Here is an 18,990-nt window from a genome sequence, read left to right on the forward strand (position 1 = left end):
ACTTTCATAGTCTCACATGATTTACTAATGAATCTAGATACCTGTGGAGATTCTGAAAACCTCACACAGTATAGATTTTAAAAAGAGAAGCGCTTTCAAAAACAAAAAGAAAGAACAAAAAAGTAATTCAACATGAAACTCAAGTTAAACATAGTAGATAAGAATGGAAATTCATACTTAATGCCTCACTTATCAATTGGTTAAAGAAATACATTATATGATAAGCTAATGACATAAACAAAAATAGAATAAATGAAATAAAATGAAAATAAAAAAGAAGAAAGTAGGTACCAAAATGAGTACATACGAAACAAAATGGATAAGAGCATATTTCAAACAAATCATAGAGAAGGGGAGTAGTGAAAATTAACTAGATCATGTTTGATTCAGCCCTTGAACTATCATTACTTAAGCTTACAAATGTGATAACAGTCACAAAAGTCTAGACTTTTCTTGGGTAGAAGAAAGAAGATAAACAAATGACTTTTCTCTAGTTAGGCATCCTCTCTCTTTCCCTAACCCAAGTCATTGCCATGAAATAAGATGATAAAAATACTTTCTACCTTGCCTCCTTTTTTACCAGGAAATTCTAAGTACCTTCTTTTAACCCTTACTCTCTTATTTATAAGCTCCACCTAGGGTTTTCCAATTTTTCTCTAATTTTTGTTTTTTAATTTTTCTCAATTATGACTCATAATGTAACTTCCTATTTAAAACCGAATCATTATCAAATTGTGATTTTTTAATCTTAATTTTCGTTTTTTAAAGTTTTCACAATTATGACCCTAAATGATATTTTTAAATGAAGAGTCAATCATCTTAAATGAGAAATCTTTATTTTTATTTTTTGATTTGTCTTATTTTCCTTCTTAATGTGTTCACCTCACATTTCCTAAATTATAAGTCAATTAGTTTTTAATTCTTATTTTTTATTTTACTGCTATTTATTATAATAGAGATATTTTTATTTAATTTTTCTTTTTTGATTTGCCCCATGGTAAATTTCTGAAACTTAGCCTCTAAGAAAGAATCAAGAAGGATATTAATATTTTATTATTATTTTATTTCTCTTTTTTTTTTTTAATTTCATTTACATTTAATATTTTTTTGTGGGGCTGGACAAAATTGGGTTCTCACAGACAGCACAAGTGAATGATCGAACTTGAAGATTCACATGGGAAATAAAAGATTATCAGTGAATACAATCAAACTAATTCCCTATCACAGTGTACAACTGAACATATATTACTACATATACAAGTTGAATATTGCAGAAAGATGGTCGTGTTATGGAACAAGCGTCGATCTAGTTCTCTATAATATGGCGCAAATAATGAATTTCTCAATTTTGGGATGCGCTTTAACGAACGGGAGTCTTTTTGTTGCTTCCTAGATGCTTGCCACCGTGCAGATAGCAGGTTTCTTCTTCTAGAGGTTTACTCGCTTGTAAATATAAGACTTTGAAAAGAACAAGAAGGCAGCCAGCTCCACCATACTAAGAGCAGCAAGCAGAGCATAGAAGTAATCAAGATGAGCACGATTAAGATTATTAGCAAACCAACTATACTGACCACCTCCACCTGTCACTTTTTCGATGCAGGAGACAACAAAGCTGCTTAGAAAGCTCCCGACACCAAAAATGCTCAAGTAAAGGGCAAGGCCCACACTTCTTAATTCATCTGGGATCTGATCATAAAAGAACTCTTGCAAACCAACCATTGTGAAACCATCAGAAATTCCAAACAAGACATACTGAGGAATTAACCACCAGATGCTCATTGGAATTGTCACATCAGGCATATCAATTAGCCCATAGTCTCGAGCCCTTTTGAGTCTTTTCATCTCAACAAAGGCTGCAACAACCATAGAAATAATAGAAAAAAACATTCCAGTTCCAATTCTTTGTAGCATGGAAATGCCAGAGGATTCTCTAGCGATAGCTCGTGCTATAGGAACAACAATGCGATCATAGATAGGAATGAAAATTACAACGGAAAGACTAATGAAGCATTGAAGAGAAGCAGCTGGTACGAGAAAACCAGGCCAAATTTTCCTGTCCAATGTAACACCTTGCTTGGTAAAGAAAGTAGGAAACTGAGCAAACACAACAGCATAAATCAAACAAGTGGCCCATATTGGAAAAAGTCTAAGGACTGCCTTTGCTTCTTCAACCTCATAAACATCACAAACCTTCCCATCTTTTCTAAAACCATCAGGGGCAACTAGTGCTTTGTTAAGGAACCTGTCATCCATATTTGAGAAAATCATAAAATGTCCTATATATCAGTGTAGATAAAATCATTTCAAGAAAGCTTTGTTATGGAATAAACCATCCCTCATTTACCGTAAGGGTCATAGAAATATGGCTCGATAAAGAAAAGGAACTGGCTCAATAGAGAAAATGATTATGAGCAATAAAAAGTACAAATGCATGTCACAACGGTGATAGGAATTTTGCATGATAAAGAAAAGGATCTTGCTCACTACAGAAAATGATTATGAAAAATAAAAAGTCCATAAAACTAACAAAAGAACATGATAGCCAAAATCTAGAACAAAATTGCATGACTATTTGCATTGACACATTGATTTTCAATAAATTATTTACTTGTCAATAACCTTGATGCCTAATATCATTTATATTTAGGAGCAAGAGTACATCTGCTATTTGCATTAGCACGTTAAACAATTGAACTTGCTTTGTATAAGCATAGCATAGCAGCACATGAACAACTGGGAGAAGAACATGTGTACAATCCTTATGCATTGGTGAAGACGTCCTTTCCTATGATTCATTTTCTTGGAAGCATCGCCCTATACCAAAGGACATCTTCAAGCACCTCAAACTTTCATAAACTAGCTCCACGTTGTCTACACGCGGCTTTCTCATTAACAACTAACCACCAAAGGATAGGATTTTTTTACTCTGATCACCAACATCAGTTTTTATTTTTTATTTTTATTTTTTTTTAAATTTCTGTGCTTTTTAAATTGGAATTGGTTGCTTGTCATCTGGGGTCCGGTCTTTCCTTTAACCAAGAAATTGTGGTTTCTCACAACAACCGCCACCCATGCCAGCCACAGATGTGTGGTTTTTAACTCACCATAAAAAGTACAGCTTTTGTTTTACACTACCCATTAACATATAATTCTACACCAACTGCTTTGGATAAGTAGTTCTTGTTCAAATTACCAACATCTGAAGGTTTTTAATCTTTTCTTAATCTTGCAAACCGTTCCCTGTCATTAGGGACAACTTGGGGGGACGCTTTCACTGGTCTATACTGCCATTTCATTTTCAATGGTCTGTGCAACAATTCAGTATTGCTAGTCTGTGTAGCGAGTTCATTTCTACAGGTTTACACACCAGTTTAATGAAAAGTTGGAGAGGAAAGAGGTTTATTGACTGATGCAGCCACTTCTACAAAGTTTTTTGCGTTTTCAAAAAGAGTGGATGTATTTTTTGGACTAAAATCTTAAAATATATTACATCTATAGATGGTAAAAGAGAAATATCAAAGCTCTTAAATAACTAAGTGATAAAGCCTATCCAAACAAAACATTCTAAATAATCTTAGGATAAAGGCTTTTGGGCCAAAAAAAAAAAAAAAAGCCCCCTGCATCACAATTAAAACAAAATATTATAGTTGATCTTAAACCCACAGAAACATTACCAAAAATTAATAAAACAGCTTATTCTTAATTGCAATTAAATAATAAAATGTAACTTAAATTTGCAACTGTCACCAGTGAAAGTCACAAAACAGTTAACCCCTGATACTAGTCTTCATTTTCTATGGTTCCACTGATCAATATGAAGAATTAGTGAGGCAAAGTAATGATTTACGAAGTTTCAAAATGTTTTGATTGCAATTGCTACCACAGTTTTCAACATCTTCGAAGGCATATATGCTAAGTTTATTAATCTTACCTAAACTGTTCAGAACCTTGGTGAGGTATAATACCACGAGCTTCCTCTTCACTAGCTATCGCAGAGGGTGTAGTTTGCCAATTGCGTAGGGCAACAACGAACACCATACCAATTCTCAAAAATGGGCTCTTAGCATCTCCTTGGATGATAAACCGATAATTCGAAGTTCCGCAAGAGAATACAACCAATGCAATAACCATCGCAATGCAAGGGATTCCAAACCCAAAAACCCACCCAATATTATCCTGGATATAGTTCAATATTGCAATAGTTACTAAGAGACCTGCACTGAAAGTAAAATACCACCAGTTGAAAAATGAGCTTCTGGCCTTCCGTTCTTCTGGATGTTCCCTATCAAACTGATCAGCTCCAAAAGCCTGTACACACGGCTTGTGTCCACCTTGTGCAAGAGCAACAAGATATAGAGAGAAGAAAAATAAAATTACTTGGAGCTCGGAACAAGGGCTGCTATTAGCAAATTGGCAATCAACATTGCTGAAAGGAAGCATAGCTGATAAAGTCAACAAGCCCAGTGCCTGCAATTCAATCCAATCAAAATTCAGATGAGCAATTAAATATGACACATGTTCAAACACAAGTAAACAGACTTTCAAGATCATTTCTCGTAAACTTCAGACTGATTATTTTACATGGACTTGCCAGAAACCAGTTCCAATGAATAAAATATATATATATATTTTTTGCCAGAATGAATAAATAGATTTCCATTGATAAAAACCCTGAAAAATTCAACCGAACCAGGAGCCAAATCATGGTTAGAAGAACTTAAAAAAAAAAAAAAAAAAAAAGAGAGCACCATGAATTAGCAGAAGAATGAAAGCACTGACAATCAATCAATTCGGTGACTATCTCTACAAGTTTTAATCATGCTCAATACATCGATTTTACTAAATTTACACTACACAGGATGTCAATTGTTATATAATCAATTAAATAACTTATTTAATGACTGATTTAATCGGGGAAAAAACCTAGTCATTACTCTATGAGAGACAAAGGGAGTTCCCACTTATGCGAGGTTGACTAATGAGCATACAAAGCTAGAAACATTAACTGCGAATTAAATGCAACCCATCAAAAGAAACATCAACAATGTCACTTATAAGAAGTGTTGTTTGAAGGATTTTATGTTGGTAACAGTCATAAGAAATGTGATAGGTGGTCAGAAGTGGTTATTTAGTTATTAGTAATTGGTTGTTCGTTGTCAATAAATCAGTTACGAAACGTAAGTGAACGTAACAGAATAGCAAAACCTTTTCCTATTCTGCTGGAAGCATAAAATAGGTAAATGTTCTGAAGTTGTGGAAGCATCTAATGAAATTCTATCGAGCAAAGTTTTTTGCCTGATTCTAAAACAACATCGTTCCAACCATCTCATGGATCAAGAAGTATAGCTGCAGAGAGACGAAAAACTAACCAGAATGTAGATGAAGGTTGCCAGCATGATGGTTCGGTAACGACCAAGAAAAGAATCGGCAACAAAAGCTCCAAGCAGAGGAAACAACGACGCCGTTCCAGACCAGATATTCACGTTCTCCGCCGCCGTCACCGTGGATTGCCCCAGGGGCCCCGTCAGATAATTTATGAGGTTCGAATAGATTCCACAGTAAGCAAACCTCTCCGCCACTTCCACAACTATGAGAAAAAGCACAAAACTAAACGAGAGTTAACAAGTCTCAGAGTGGATTCATTACTAGAAGTGGTAAGCAGGCTGGCGATTTTACCAATAATGAATGCCGCAGCTCGCCAACCACCGGAGTAAGCTCGGAGTACTGGACGGCCCTTGAAATCGACAGCACCGTCGACGGTATCCAGCAGCAGCGGAGTTTCAGTTTGAGAATCGTCGGACTGGTCGGAGATAGCCATGGAAATGGTGTGGACCACCGTGAACCGCTTCTAGCGCTGTGTTTGGCCGAAGGGAGGGGAGGGATTTTAACAAAAGGAAAGAGAGAGCGGGAAGGGAGAGGGGAGGAGAGAAAAGAGGAGAGCAGCTAGGAGAGGAAAGAGAAGGGTAGTTATAAAAGGAAGAACAGGAGGGAAAGAATTTTAATAGAAGGAAGAAGATGAGAAAAATTTTAATGATAACTTGTTTAGTTTGAAAGGGGAGGAGAGGAGAGCTAATCAAAATTTGATTATTTTAACTTTATAAAATTAAAATGAAATTTTTTATTTTTTTATTTTGTCAAGATATAATATCAATTTTGACTTGTCATAATACAAATTATTCATGATTACTTATTATTTGAATAATAATTAAAAAAATAGCAAGAATTATAATATTTTTAATTAAACCAACCTGCTTAAAAAACAAATTAAAAAAATAGATTGAACTTGTCTACCAATATACTACTCCATTTTTTATTATAAGATATTTTAACAAAATTAACCTGTTTAAGAAAGCAGTTAAAATTAGTTAAAAGCAATTAATATGTAGTAAGTGCAATTTTTCCCAAATATACCCCTATATATAAATGTGTAGATGTGAGAGAATAATAGTGAGATAAATGAAGAAAGAGAATGTATTAAATGCATTAAACTATGGGTAAAATAGGTAATAATGTATTAAATGTTTAGACAAACTCAAAAGAGATCTTATAAAAAGAGACAAATATATTCAAAAAATTAAATCTTATAATAAGGGACGAAGGGAGTATATTGCAATCAAAATAAACATCCACATTTCCAAAATAAAAAGATCCATGTGAAAAAAGATTCACGAGCAAATATATCATCCACATTAAAAAAGAATTCAAATACCGATAACATGATATAAGATTACTCCTAATGAGAATATGAAGAAGATCCAAACACTATATCCATGATTACTGCTTTACGTGCTGGAGGTGGGCATTGAACAATTGATCTCAACTTGTCAACATCACTCATAAAATAGTTATAAATCCGGAGCTTTTTGTTAGCATCAAGTCCACATTCACTTATCAAATGCCAAATCTCTTCACCTGATATGGGAGGAATCTTATGGATAAAACCCTCTTTTTTTTTTTTTTTAACATTTGACTCATGTAATAAATCATTTCCCCGGTTCAAAACATCATGAATTAAATCATGACCTTAAGCTAATGCTTCATTGCGTTCTCTAATTGCTGTCGTCATGTTAGTTACAACACTCTTGCAATGAGGTCCCTTAAGACAATCTTATGGATAAAACTCTATTTTTTTTTTAACATTTGACTCATGTAATAAATCATTTCCCCGATTCAAAACATCATGAATTAAATCATGACCTCGAGCTAATGCTTCATTGCCTTCTCTAATTGCTGTCGTCATGTCAGTTACAACGCTCTTGCAATGAGGTCTCTTAAGACTTCAAAATAATTTGATGATTTCAAAAAATCTTTTTGTATTTAATTCTTTTAGATGAGAGTTTATTACAATTTTTTTCTTTAATTATTTGAGGTTATATAATGAGATCGTTACATTATGGGAGAATTACAATGAGGTCTCAAGAATAGAAAATAATTACAAAACAAATCTCTTCTACTCTGAAACTTGTCATCACAAGTTGCTTAGAATGTTATGAAGACTTTTTAGTAATTATTTTTCTTCTTTAGGATTTTATTATAATTCTCCCTTATATCAATCATAAGTTATTAATCATAAATATCTTCTCTAGATCTCATGACAACTAGCAAGCATCTTATTTAGTGATCTCACTATTCACTTCACTACTTACGAAATATCCAATTTTGGGGATTTAGAATACTGTGAAAATGATAATTAAGTATCTTAAAAATTTTGAAATGCCAATTCAAACACTTGAATTTACATAATCCTAACTAAGATGCAAAACTCAAATTGAAATTTTGCAATTTAATCCAAATTACTAAAATACACCCATTTCTTAAAAAAAGAAAAAAAAAGAAAAAGCAAACAATCCTCATTGGAGACCCACTGTCACATCCTAAAAATTTAACTCTAATATTAGAGGCTAAAAATTAGGTCAAGGACCAATATAGAAAGGAGAGAGAAGGACAAAATAATTTTTGATATAAAACCTAGATAGGGTCCTAACTGATATTTCAGAATTATTAGTCCAGAAAGAACAAAATAGAAAATTTTAAAAAGTTTTTAGAAAAATGGAAAAGTGGTGAGTTAGAGTTTTAGAACCCTATTTGAGACTCTGGAGGTGAAATTAGCATGAAAATACTTTATTATGGAATTTCTTAAAAATAGAGGTTTTAAAAAAAATAGTGAAAATGAGGCAAAAAATTATTTTAAATATGTAGAGGCCTCAATAATTCTTGAAAAAATATGATAAATTATTTAAGGATTTATTTGAATTTATAAAAATAATTTCAAGCCTTGGAGATGTAGGAATTAATTTTAGAGCATTTATTACTAAAATCTTATCGGTAAAGCTCTATTTCAGAAAAAATTCAAAATAAATAGTTAGGGTTTGAGATAAATTTCAAAATTTTCCAGGGGGTTTTCCTATATTAAAAAGGAGTTTTTAGTGGAGATAAATGAATTTTCGGAGGCCCATAACTATATTTAAAAATAGTAACTAAAACAGTGAATTTTGGTTAGAAATTGATATTTGTGATTGGGTCCAACTTTCTCTCTCTTTTTAAATCAGATTTGGATTCATTTTGGACCAAAAAAGCCCACAGATTTTGTGCAAATAGTGGGCCAACAATTAAAGAGGTTTAAACCCAATTTAACCCTAAAAATGTGTGGAAAATTCAAGAATAAAGACACTTGGCAAGATCTGAAAATTTGAGACACTTGATGAAGGCCACGTGGCCTCTTAGTGGTAGAGTTTCACGCCACATGTGAAGGGAAGGAGGTCAGATTTTTTCTCTATAAATACCCCCTAAAATACCCAAAATTTGGTCGAATTGGGAAGCCTTGGGGAGGTGTGACCAAACTGAAAACTTGAGCTTGAAAGTGAGCCCTAGACCGTGCATTTGGAGGAGGAAACATTAAGCTTTGGTCAAGAATTCATCAAGATAAGTTTGAGCTTAATTTTCGTTAAGCTTAAAGCTTGTTATGGTTAGGAATTAAAGTTGTAATCCAAGGTTGGGGGGCTGTCATATTTCATTCAAGTTGAATATGGATCAGGGAAGGATAGAAACCTTGAAAATGAGTTGGAATTATCATATTTAAGTGATTTTTGGATTGATTTTTTAAAGAAAACCAAGTTATGGTCTTTAAGCATACCATTCGGCCACATTGAGTTCTTAGGGTAGGAGTTTGTTTTTATGTGTTTTGATGATTCCAATGAGTTCAAAAGGTGTTTTTGTGTAGGAAAACATCAATAAAAAGCATTTAGAAGCATTGGAACCAAAATTGAAAATTTTGAACTTAATAGGGACCCTATTCAGCCAATACTAGTTGAAGGGGAAGGAGTGTGATTTTGTTAAATCTGAATTGATATTTGGATTCTACATGAAAAATTATGTAGGAATGGCTCAAGGAGTTTATAGAATCAAAGAAGGAATAAGAATGTCAAAAATCAAGGGAAAAAGGGATTTAATTAGGTTTAAGGTTAAGAATTGGTAATCAAGCTTGAATGGGTGATAATGTATCTTGCAATTATACTTGAATTGATAGGTTTTGTGGAAAATAACAAAGGAGGATACTAAACCCTCAAAAAGACCAAATTGAATCAAGGATAAGAGGTAGTATTGAACCTATAATTTGATTGTTTTTCTTGCTTGCTTAATGTGCATGTGTTGCTTGCTTTGTTTTGTCATATGGTGGTTGAATTGTGCTATGGCAATGAATGTTTCTATTATGTTTGATATGTTTTGGCCAAATACATAATGATATGTTAATATGAATATGTAATAGTTTTCTCTTATGGCACAATGTATCATGCTTGAGTTGGGGGCATTGTTAAGCATTGTAACATGTCACATTATGTAAAGCTTGATTAGCATGAGAATTATAGTTAATTACTACTGAGATTTCTATGAAATCTCATTCCTTTCTATGTCAAATTGTGCACTAACTAAGAAGTAGATCAAACAAGGACAAGTGCAAGGAGTTAGTCTTGGGACAATGAAGTTATAAAATCCTTTTAGATATGTATTACCATCTTGTATGTTGGTGAACTATGTTATGAATTTTGTAATGGACTTCGAATATAGTAAATTCAAGACTATGTGCATGAGATGTGATGCTTTGGTTCATGTATATGGCCTGTTATGATTGATGTGGTGTGGCATGAAAATGAGGAAAAGAAACTCAAGAATTCATGGTCAAAGAGGATCAAAATGCTATAAACTGGATGAATTTTGTGACACATAAAATAATGAGCAAACAGATGAGTTTGGATCTAAGATTTTACAATCTTATAGATCTTATTTTAAGCTTTAAATCAAGTGGTAGATAATTAAATTTAGAGTTTTGTGCTAAGAGTTATACTCTTTTAAATTTGGGCTAAAATCCTGAAAAATTGAAAAATGACCAAATAAACAGTACAACTTTGTGTGTTTCCCTACTCTGTTTCGTAAGAGCATGATATTAATGAGTATTTTTTATTTAAAGAAAATGTTACAAGCTTCAAACAAAATTTGGAACCACCTCATTTTGATTTTTCTATGAATTTTGAAAATTTACAAAAATTTCAATGTATAGTGAATAGTAACTCAAGACTAAGTTTTGAATTGTGGAATTTTCGTGACTCTAAGTCTTGAATAATGGTTCCAAATGGTCCTAACTATGGTACCATGTATTATAAAAGATAGGTATGACACTTTTTATTATCAGAGCAAAGGTTTTGGACAATTATTGGTTATACTGTATTGATTGATGTGAAATATGGTTGATTATTAGTTATTATTTGTGAAATTGGGTTGTGTTTGGTTGTATATTGTGAGATTAATGCAAATACAGGAAGAAAGAATGGCTTGTTATGAAGATAGCAAATAAGGAGGTACTGTAAATTAGAGAATGCCTGGGGAATCGTACTTGGAGTATACCATCTATTGATAGAAGACCCTAATGACCTTACTCCACCGCCAGCATAGTATCAGCTATTAAGTAAAATTGAGGATATCCACTTAGAGGTAAATTCCAATAAGATCACAGAGCTTCAAGATAACGCACAAAGTGCAGTGAGACCCAACCCAATCCAAACGAAGTAGGTCCTAGTACGATCAGAGCTGTACCTGTAAGTGTAGTAGGACCTAATAACACTACTATAAAAAAAAAAATTTAATGGCAGTTAAAATGAGCTTTTTATGGCGGTTTTGAGACCGACGTCTATGCCATCGATGTAAAATGTAGAGGATTTCACAACGGTTTAAGAACCGTCGTGGTATGTGACTTTTCACGACGGTTATATAAATGACCGCTGTGAAAAATTTTGGTTTTTTTAGGCTACGTTTCACTCTACTGATCAAGATGGAATGGAAGAACAAAGCTTTAAAGGAAGTCTCTCACCCATTAAAAGCATTCTGATGGAGTAAACATAGATTCTTTCTCGCCGTAATAACGTCACTTAGCTTCAACTTCCTCCACCAAATCGAAGCCAATAAGATTTAATAAAGATAAAATCAAAGACTCAAATCTGATAAAATCAAAAACTCAAATATGCTAAAAATCAGATCTTTTTAAACTCATATTAAACATCATATTTTTAACCAAAGAAAATAATTATATCAAACCACAAAAACTATGAAATCTACAGAAAGAATGGAGGTGAAAAACTCACAAATAAGAATGAAGAGGATGAGACAATGGTGACGGCAATAGCAACAGCGACAGTGATGGAAGAACATGACGGAAATGATAGAAGAATGGATAAACGCCGACAAATGTAGGAGGAGGGAGAAAATCGAGTTTTGATGGTATGGGGGACTATGAGCTCTGACTCTGAAAAGTGAAAAATATCGCGTGATGGATTTTAAAATTTTGATAGACTTTTTACAGCGGTTATTTAAAAAACCACCATTAAAAATATTTTTTACGATAGTTATTTAAAAAACTGCCATTAAAAATACTTTTAACGGCAGTTTTTTAAATAACCGCTTTTAAAAGTATGCCTATAATTATAGAAATGCCACCATCATATTTTTTACAATGTTTTTTCTAATAACCACCATAAATTAGCATCATGAAAACTCTTTTTTGTAGTAGTGTAAGATCAAAATCAAAGATCTACTAATTAAAAAGAGACCTTTATTGGTTAAAAAGGAATTTAGAGGATATGATGATATCTTTTTGGAATTTCTAAAGCTTGGAAGGCACATTGATGGGTCCCAAAACCAGTATGCTTCTATCTATTTGGATTACTTCTTTTATGTGAGATTACTACACAACAAGTTGATTGAAGAGGATCCAGATACAGATGTCACACTCTGAAGACAGGCATTAATAGACACACTACCAAGGACCCAGATTTGGCAGGACGAGGTCCAAAAAATCTATGGCCATTCAATGCTTTGTATATTTTATCAGCTGCTTGATGAGCTAGAGATCTTTGCCATCTCTATATTTGCTTTTTTTTTTTTCTGTGCCTTAAACTTGGGATGACTGTAAAATATGTGGTTGTGACGGGCTGTACTAATACTTAAGTGAATGTTTTGGCTGACTATGCTATATTTGTATGTAAATAGAAAAGTTTAATGTAAAATATCTTTTGTGTATAGTAATAATTCTTCTCCTCTTATAGTTAAGAAGACTTAACAAAATGGTTAGAATAAGAGGTGGAATCTAGGCAAGGGAAGAACCAGCAAGACCCCCTATTGATCCAATACAAAGAATTATGAAAAGATTAGAGGAACAGCAAAAGACCATGCAAGAGATACAAACTAAACAAGCTAGACAAGAACAGGAGAGGAATGCTGCCCTAGCTATAGCAGTAGCAGCAATGTTAGCACAGTTACAGCAAACTAGGCAAGGCTTAACCGGAGCAGCCTAACCCGTCCAACAACCTCAGTAGCCTCAAGAAGGAGTAGCTAGGAGGGTACAGCCTACTACAAAACTTGATACCTTGCAGTAGTAGATAGTGAAGTTTGGGAAATATCACCCTTTAGCTTTTGAGGAAACTTTGGATGTGCAGGTGGTTGAGGATTGGATTACCTGGCTAGAGAAAATCTTCAACATTCTAGAATGTTCATCTGAGAGAAAGGCTTAGATGGTAATCTATAAACTGGAAGGGAAAGTTGACAGATAGTGGAGGAACACAGAATTAGTCCTGCAAGTGAATTTGACTCTTGTCACTTAGGAGGTGTTTAAGGAATAATTTTTCTTGAAGTATTTTCCTTGCTCTGTGAGAGACAAAAAGGAGGCAGAATTCCTTACAGTAAAGCAAATAGCCAATGAATCTTTTGACGAATATTTGGCTCAGTATATTAAGCTGTCTAGGTATTCTACATACCTTCAACATATGAACGATGAACAATGGTTCACGGAGAAGATGATTTGAGGGTTGAGACAGAAGTTGAGAGAGAAAGTAGCCTCGAGACAACTTGAAATATTCTCAAAGTAGCCCCGAGAGCAGCTAGTATTATGAACTGGCCAAGGCAATCCCTAAAGCCGAGGAGTCAAGAGTGAGGTCTGAATAGGAAGGAACTTCCTATGGTGATAGTAGGAAGAAGAGAAGGCCTAACTATGCCAAAAGGCCTAGATGGGGAGCTAGAAGAGAAGGTTTTGAGAATGTTCACTGAGAACATAAATGTGATATCTGTGGCAGAAATCATAGAGATAGGCCATGCACAATGGGTCAGAACATATGCTATAGATGCAGAAAGCCCGGACACTTTGCTATGGAGTATCCACAAGTTGTCGACAGTACGACAAAACCTCAGGCTTAGGGCAGGGTGTTTGCTCTTAACAAGGAAGAGGCTTGTAAGTCGCCCGAGATGATCCAAAATACAATTAGTGTGAATGAGTTTCTTGTGAATGCATTGTTTGACTCGGGTGCTACTTACTCTTTTATATCATATGATTGCACTAGGCGCTTAGGCCTTATTATTGACAAATTGATGTATGATTTGTGTGTTTCCACTCCTACTGGGACTAAAGTTTTGACTTCTAATGTTTGCTTGAACTACATGGTCTAGTATGCCCATTGTTGCACTATGTTAGACTTTACATGCATGCCTTTTCATGATATTGATGTTATCCTTAGCTTGAACTGGCTGTCTTTACATAACATCTTCCTCGATTGTAAGAATAAAACATCAATCCTTCCTACGTAAGAACCAGTACCTCATACAAAAGTAGGGTTAAATTTGATTACTGCAACTCAGGCGGACAAGTGTTTGAGACAAAGCTGCCAATGCTATATGGTGTTCTTCTTGGTAAAAGTAGAAAATGAGGAAGGGGTTATAGATATACTAGTGGTATGCGATTACCCTGAAGTTTTTCAATGAAAATTAGTGGATTGCCACTAGAAAGAGAAGTAGAATTCGCTATTGACTTGGTACCAGGAACGAGTTTAATTTTGAAAATTCCATATCGGATGACTCCAAACAAGATGGCAGAGCTAAAGAGGCAATTAGAGGGACTATTAGAAAAAGGTTTCATATGACCTAGAATATCCTCGTGGGGTGTACCAGTATTATTCATGAAAAAAAAGGATGGTTGCCTAAGACTTTGTATAGACTATTGGGAACTAAAAAAAGTGACGATTAAAAATAAGTATCAGTTACCTCGAATTGACGATTTATTAGACCAATTGGTTGGAGCCACCGTATTTTCCAAAATAGACTTGAGGTCGGGTTATCATCAGTTGAGAATTAAGGCAGAAGATATTCTAAATATTGCCTTTCAGACTCATTATGGACACTGAATTCTTAGTGATAACTCTTGGATTAACAAATGCACTTGTAATATTTATGGATTATATGAACAGAATCTTCTAACCGTATCTAGATCAGTTTGTAGTAGTATTTATTAGTGACATCCTAGTGTACTTTAAATCACCGGAAGAGCATGAACAACATTTGTCGATCATTTTGAGCATTCTGATAGAAAAGCAGTTGTATGTTAAATTGAGCAAGTATGAATTTTTGGCAAAATGAGGTTAAATTTTTGGGTCATGTAATTACCCAAGGAGGAGTAGCAATAGACCTAAGCAAAGTTGAGATTGTGTTGAATTGGGAATAGCCTAAGACAATGACTGAGATCAGAAGCTTTTTGGGACCGGTAGGTTATTACAGAAGATTTATACGAGACTTCTTCATGATTTCCCTTCTGTTGACCAAACTTACAAGAAAGAATCAAGCTTTCATATGGGATGATAAATATGAGGCCAGTTTTGAAGAGTTGAAACGGAAGCTAACCTCTACTCCTATGCTGATAATTCCTAATCATAATGTATACAAATTCAAGAAAACAAGAATTGGGTGCAATGTAGCAAGATCGAGCAGTTGCTTATGCCTCATGATAGTTGAAAACCCATAAGGAGAACTACCCCACGCATGATCTTGAGTTAGCAACAATTGTATATGCTTTGAAGATCTGGAGACGTTATTTATACAGAGCAACCATTAAATTGTATTATGATCATAAAAGTCTCAAGTACTTACAGGACCAGAAGGAGCTTAATATGAGACAGAGAAGATGGATGCAACTGCTCAAGGATTATGATTATTAGATAAAATATCATCCGAGAAAGCTATGTCATAGCAGCTGTATTGAGTCGGAAGGTAGTGCAAGTGGCATCATTAATGATAAAAGAGCAGGAACTTACAGAAGGCATCTGAGATTGGAACCTTATTTGCCAAATACAATTAATGTTGAGTCAAATTGAAATTGCAAAAGCAGAATAAAAGAGGCTTAACAAAGAGATTAGCTTACAGACACTCTCAAAGCTCAAGTGCTAAGAAATGAGACAGGGAATTTTAAGATAACTCCTGAAGGAATTGTAAAGTATAAAGGAAGAGTTCATGTTCCTTCTAAGGCTGATGTTAAGGGATAGATTCCACAGGAGGCACATAAAAGTAAATACACTATTCATCTAGGCATGACAAAGATGTATCAAGATCTCAGGGAATCATTTTGGTGGCCTGGTATGAAGAGGGATATAACAGATTATGTGTCAAGGTGTCTCACTTGTTAAAATAAAGTAAAGACAGAACATCAAAACCCGTTAGGACCCCTTCAGTTTTTGAGTATTCCAGAGTGGAAATGGGATAGCATTTCCATGGACTTTATAATGGGATTACCTTGAACATCGTCAGGCATTAATGCGATTTGGGTGATTGTAGATCGCCTAACAAAGTCAGCTCATTTCTTAGTAATAAAGGCAAAGTACCCACTAGAGAAGCTGACAAAAATATACATCAAGCAAGTTGTGAGGTTAGATGGAGTGCCCAAAACAATTATTTTTGATACAGATCCTAAATTTCTTTCTAGATTTTGGAGAGCATTACAGCATGCCATGGGTACCAAATTGAGTTTCAGCACAATCTATTATTCACAGACAGATGGACACACAGAACGTACCATATAGACACTTTGAGGATATGTTAAGAGCCCGTGCCTTAGATTTCAAGGGAAACTGAAATGAATACTTACCATTAGCTGAATTCACTTATAATAATAGTTATCATTCTAGTATACAAATAGCTCTGTATGAAGCATTGTATGTTCGAAAGTGCAAATCCCTATTGTGCTAGACAGAATTAAGGGAAAGAAAAGTGTTTGGCCCCGACTTGGTAGAACAAACCTCACAACAGATCAAGTTGATTCAGCAAAGGCTACTTACAGCATAGAGTAGATAGAAATGCTATACTGACACATAACGAAAGGCTCTAGAGTTTGATATTAGGGATCATGTTTTTCTGAAAGTATCTCCAACTACAAGTGTGGGAAGGTTAATAAAAACCTGAAAGCTGACACCTAAATTTATTTAAAGACCTTACATTTCAGGTTTAGTTTCTTCAAACTTAGTTTTTAATCAATTCATATTTTATTTAACTAAACTAACTTTGTCAAAGTTGTTTCATTGTCATAGGCATTGAGTCAGAAGAACAAACAAATATCTGAGCAGAATGTGTACCCACATACCATGTCTTGTGCAAGGTATGGTAGGTTGGAAAGAAGTATGATGGAGGAGCGAATGAAGAATGCACAGATGGCTACTGCTTCAGATCCTACTGGCTACATTCCACCCATTGAGAGTCCTTCTTGCCAAGAAAAATGGAAGGCGGAGAGGATTAAAAAAGGCCAATATATTACTCCAGAGTTTGCTGCTATTGCTGAGAGGATTGTAAGTAATATTTAAGAATTATGCTTCATTAATTGTTTTTTTAATTATCTCAAATTGAATTTGTTGCTTTAATGTTACAGGATACACTGGAGGAGTAATTATCCCAAGGTACATTTGTCCCTCAAGGACGAGTGGATATCTTGGCCATTGCCATTGGAAAGACTGACCATCCCAGCAGTGTCAGAGAGACCCCTAAAGGGATTGGTATTAAACAATTTTTTAGCTCTGGCTCATGAAGAAGCACTGCATCATCCTCTGCTAACATGATATTTAAAGAGAAGCTCGACTATCGATTACAGGAAGAAACAGAAAGAGTTCGAGCTGAACTCAGTGAACAACATATGGTGGAGTTGCAAAAGACACATGAGGAATTCCATGCCAAGTTTCAACAGGCAATGATGATGCTAGGCACGATCGGATTCCAGATGCCCCGAGTGTTTGAACCTTCCCAAGTAATAATCACACAATTTTTCAAATCTTCTAAAGGTTCATTTGATCCATTTAAACTCATTTAATGTGCCTTAACTAATTTCATATGATGTTTCAGGGTTCACCTATGATGAAAAGTGGGAAGGGTAGTAATAATTAGATGCAGCAACTAACAGTTTCTAAACCTGACCCTAGCCCTGACCCTGTTGAAGACAATAGAATGTCGTTTGCTCTCTATGTGGATTATGAAATTTCAGCTGTTCATATTGCTAATGGTCGAGCATTCTTGGGCACAACGATCCACGGCAAGAAAGTTCCGAGCGATCAAGCGAGGGTGACGGTGCATAGGATTCTTTGTCGTCATGGTGGTATACCAGTGCCCAATCCTACCGATGAGGTTCGACAACTCGCTCAGGCCAAAGGATATTTTACTTTCTGGCCAAAGAAACTTATGGCAAAGCCAGTGGCGAAGAAGGCAACAGCGAAGAAGGCCACAAAGAACGCATCATCAAATCCTGTACTCCTGCCTCTTCCTGGAGATGTTGCACTTATGTATTCCAATTTGGAGATTCTTTATTCGGTAGTGGCAAACATGAATAAGCCCGTTACTTTCAAGATACCACTGGGGACTATGGGTTCAAATATAACATACGACTTCACCATTGACAAGAACGACCTCGTTCAGTTCCTCAACTTTGAGGAGCTGGATATAGTCTTCATGCAACTGGTTATTTTGTAAGTTACAATATCATTTTCTTATTTCATGTTATACTTTATGCATGTCCTAATGTTTCTTATTTGAACAACATGCACTTTACTCAAATCTGTCAGAACAAAGGACTTGAGGGAACATATGGTTTTATATGTCCTCAAAGGGTGTAGAAAGAGCTTAATATTATGGAAGCGAGGTCGATCTACATAATGACCATAATGACTCAGACCAGAAAGCCAATATATTTTGCACCTTACGTGGAAGGATAAGTATATTATTGTATTTGAGATACACAAGTTGTATGCATGGAATTATAATTAACATGGTTCGTATTTTGCAATTACAAAGTCTGTTGGTTCAATTCCCTCTATGGAAGTCCATCGACATGTTAGTTTGTGTTTATATATTTATTACGTGTGACGTTCATAAAAACATGTTATAATATCTTTTTTTTTAATACTGTTGATAGGGTTTTTTATAGTTTCAATGTTGTGGCGATTAAGCAAAATAGACAACCACCAATATGGATTCTTCCAAGAGTATGTTGTTTTGAGCTAAATATATACTTCTAAATAATTTTCAATAATTAAAGTTAATGTTTATAATCAAAGTCTAATATTCAATTTTATATTTCATTTTGTTAGTACCGTTGTCAACAAGAGCATGTTAAATGTGGATATTATGTCATCCGTTACATGAATGACATCA

At 34.6% G+C, this 18,990-nt stretch overlaps 1 protein-coding gene across 4 annotated transcripts; it reads right to left on the minus strand.

Moving 5' to 3' along the window:
* Positions 1 to 1,143: 1,143 nt before the first annotated feature.
* On the minus strand, positions 1,144 to 18,990 carry LOC114754574 (protein NRT1/ PTR FAMILY 5.10-like). 4 transcript variants are annotated; one of them, XM_028943355.1, is made up of 6 exons: positions 18,987 to 18,990; positions 6,830 to 6,833; positions 5,677 to 5,848; positions 5,370 to 5,587; positions 3,932 to 4,467; positions 1,144 to 2,242 (listed from the first exon to the last, which is right to left on the minus strand). In XM_028943355.1, the coding sequence occupies exons 3-6, from the start codon at positions 5,816 to 5,818 to the stop codon at positions 1,429 to 1,431; spliced, it is 1,710 nt and encodes a 569-aa protein (XP_028799188.1). In that variant the 5' UTR covers positions 5,819 to 5,848; positions 6,830 to 6,833; positions 18,987 to 18,990; the 3' UTR covers positions 1,144 to 1,428. The 4 variants fall into 4 exon arrangements, with proteins under 4 accessions (XP_028799188.1, XP_028799189.1, XP_028799191.1 ...); XM_028943356.1 differs by lacking the exons at positions 6,830 to 6,833; positions 18,987 to 18,990 and having other exon boundaries at positions 5,677 to 5,857; XM_028943358.1 differs by lacking the exons at positions 6,830 to 6,833; positions 18,987 to 18,990 and having other exon boundaries at positions 5,370 to 5,607; positions 5,677 to 5,744.

The sequence above is a fragment of the Neltuma alba genome, unplaced genomic scaffold, assembly GCF_004799145.2.
Source record: "Neltuma alba isolate B1F8T4 unplaced genomic scaffold, ASM479914v2 tig00010152_pilon, whole genome shotgun sequence".
NCBI classification, from domain to species: Eukaryota; Viridiplantae; Streptophyta; class Magnoliopsida; order Fabales; family Fabaceae; genus Neltuma; species Neltuma alba.

What these genes read in the sequence shown, in the direction of transcription:
- LOC114754574 (XM_028943355.1), bottom strand. Translation starts at nt 5,818, where the DNA reads ATGGCTATCTCCGACCAGTCCGACGATTCTCAAACTGAAACTCCGCTG. An exon ending in AGCTGCGGCATTCATTATTG is followed by an intron (nt 5,588 to 5,676) that starts GTAAAATCGCCA and finishes TTTTTCTCATAG; the next exon opens with TTGTGGAAGTGGCGGAGAGG. An exon ending in CAACCTTCATCTACATTCTG is followed by an intron (nt 4,468 to 5,369) that starts GTTAGTTTTTCG and finishes ATTGAATTGCAG; the next exon opens with GCACTGGGCTTGTTGACTTT.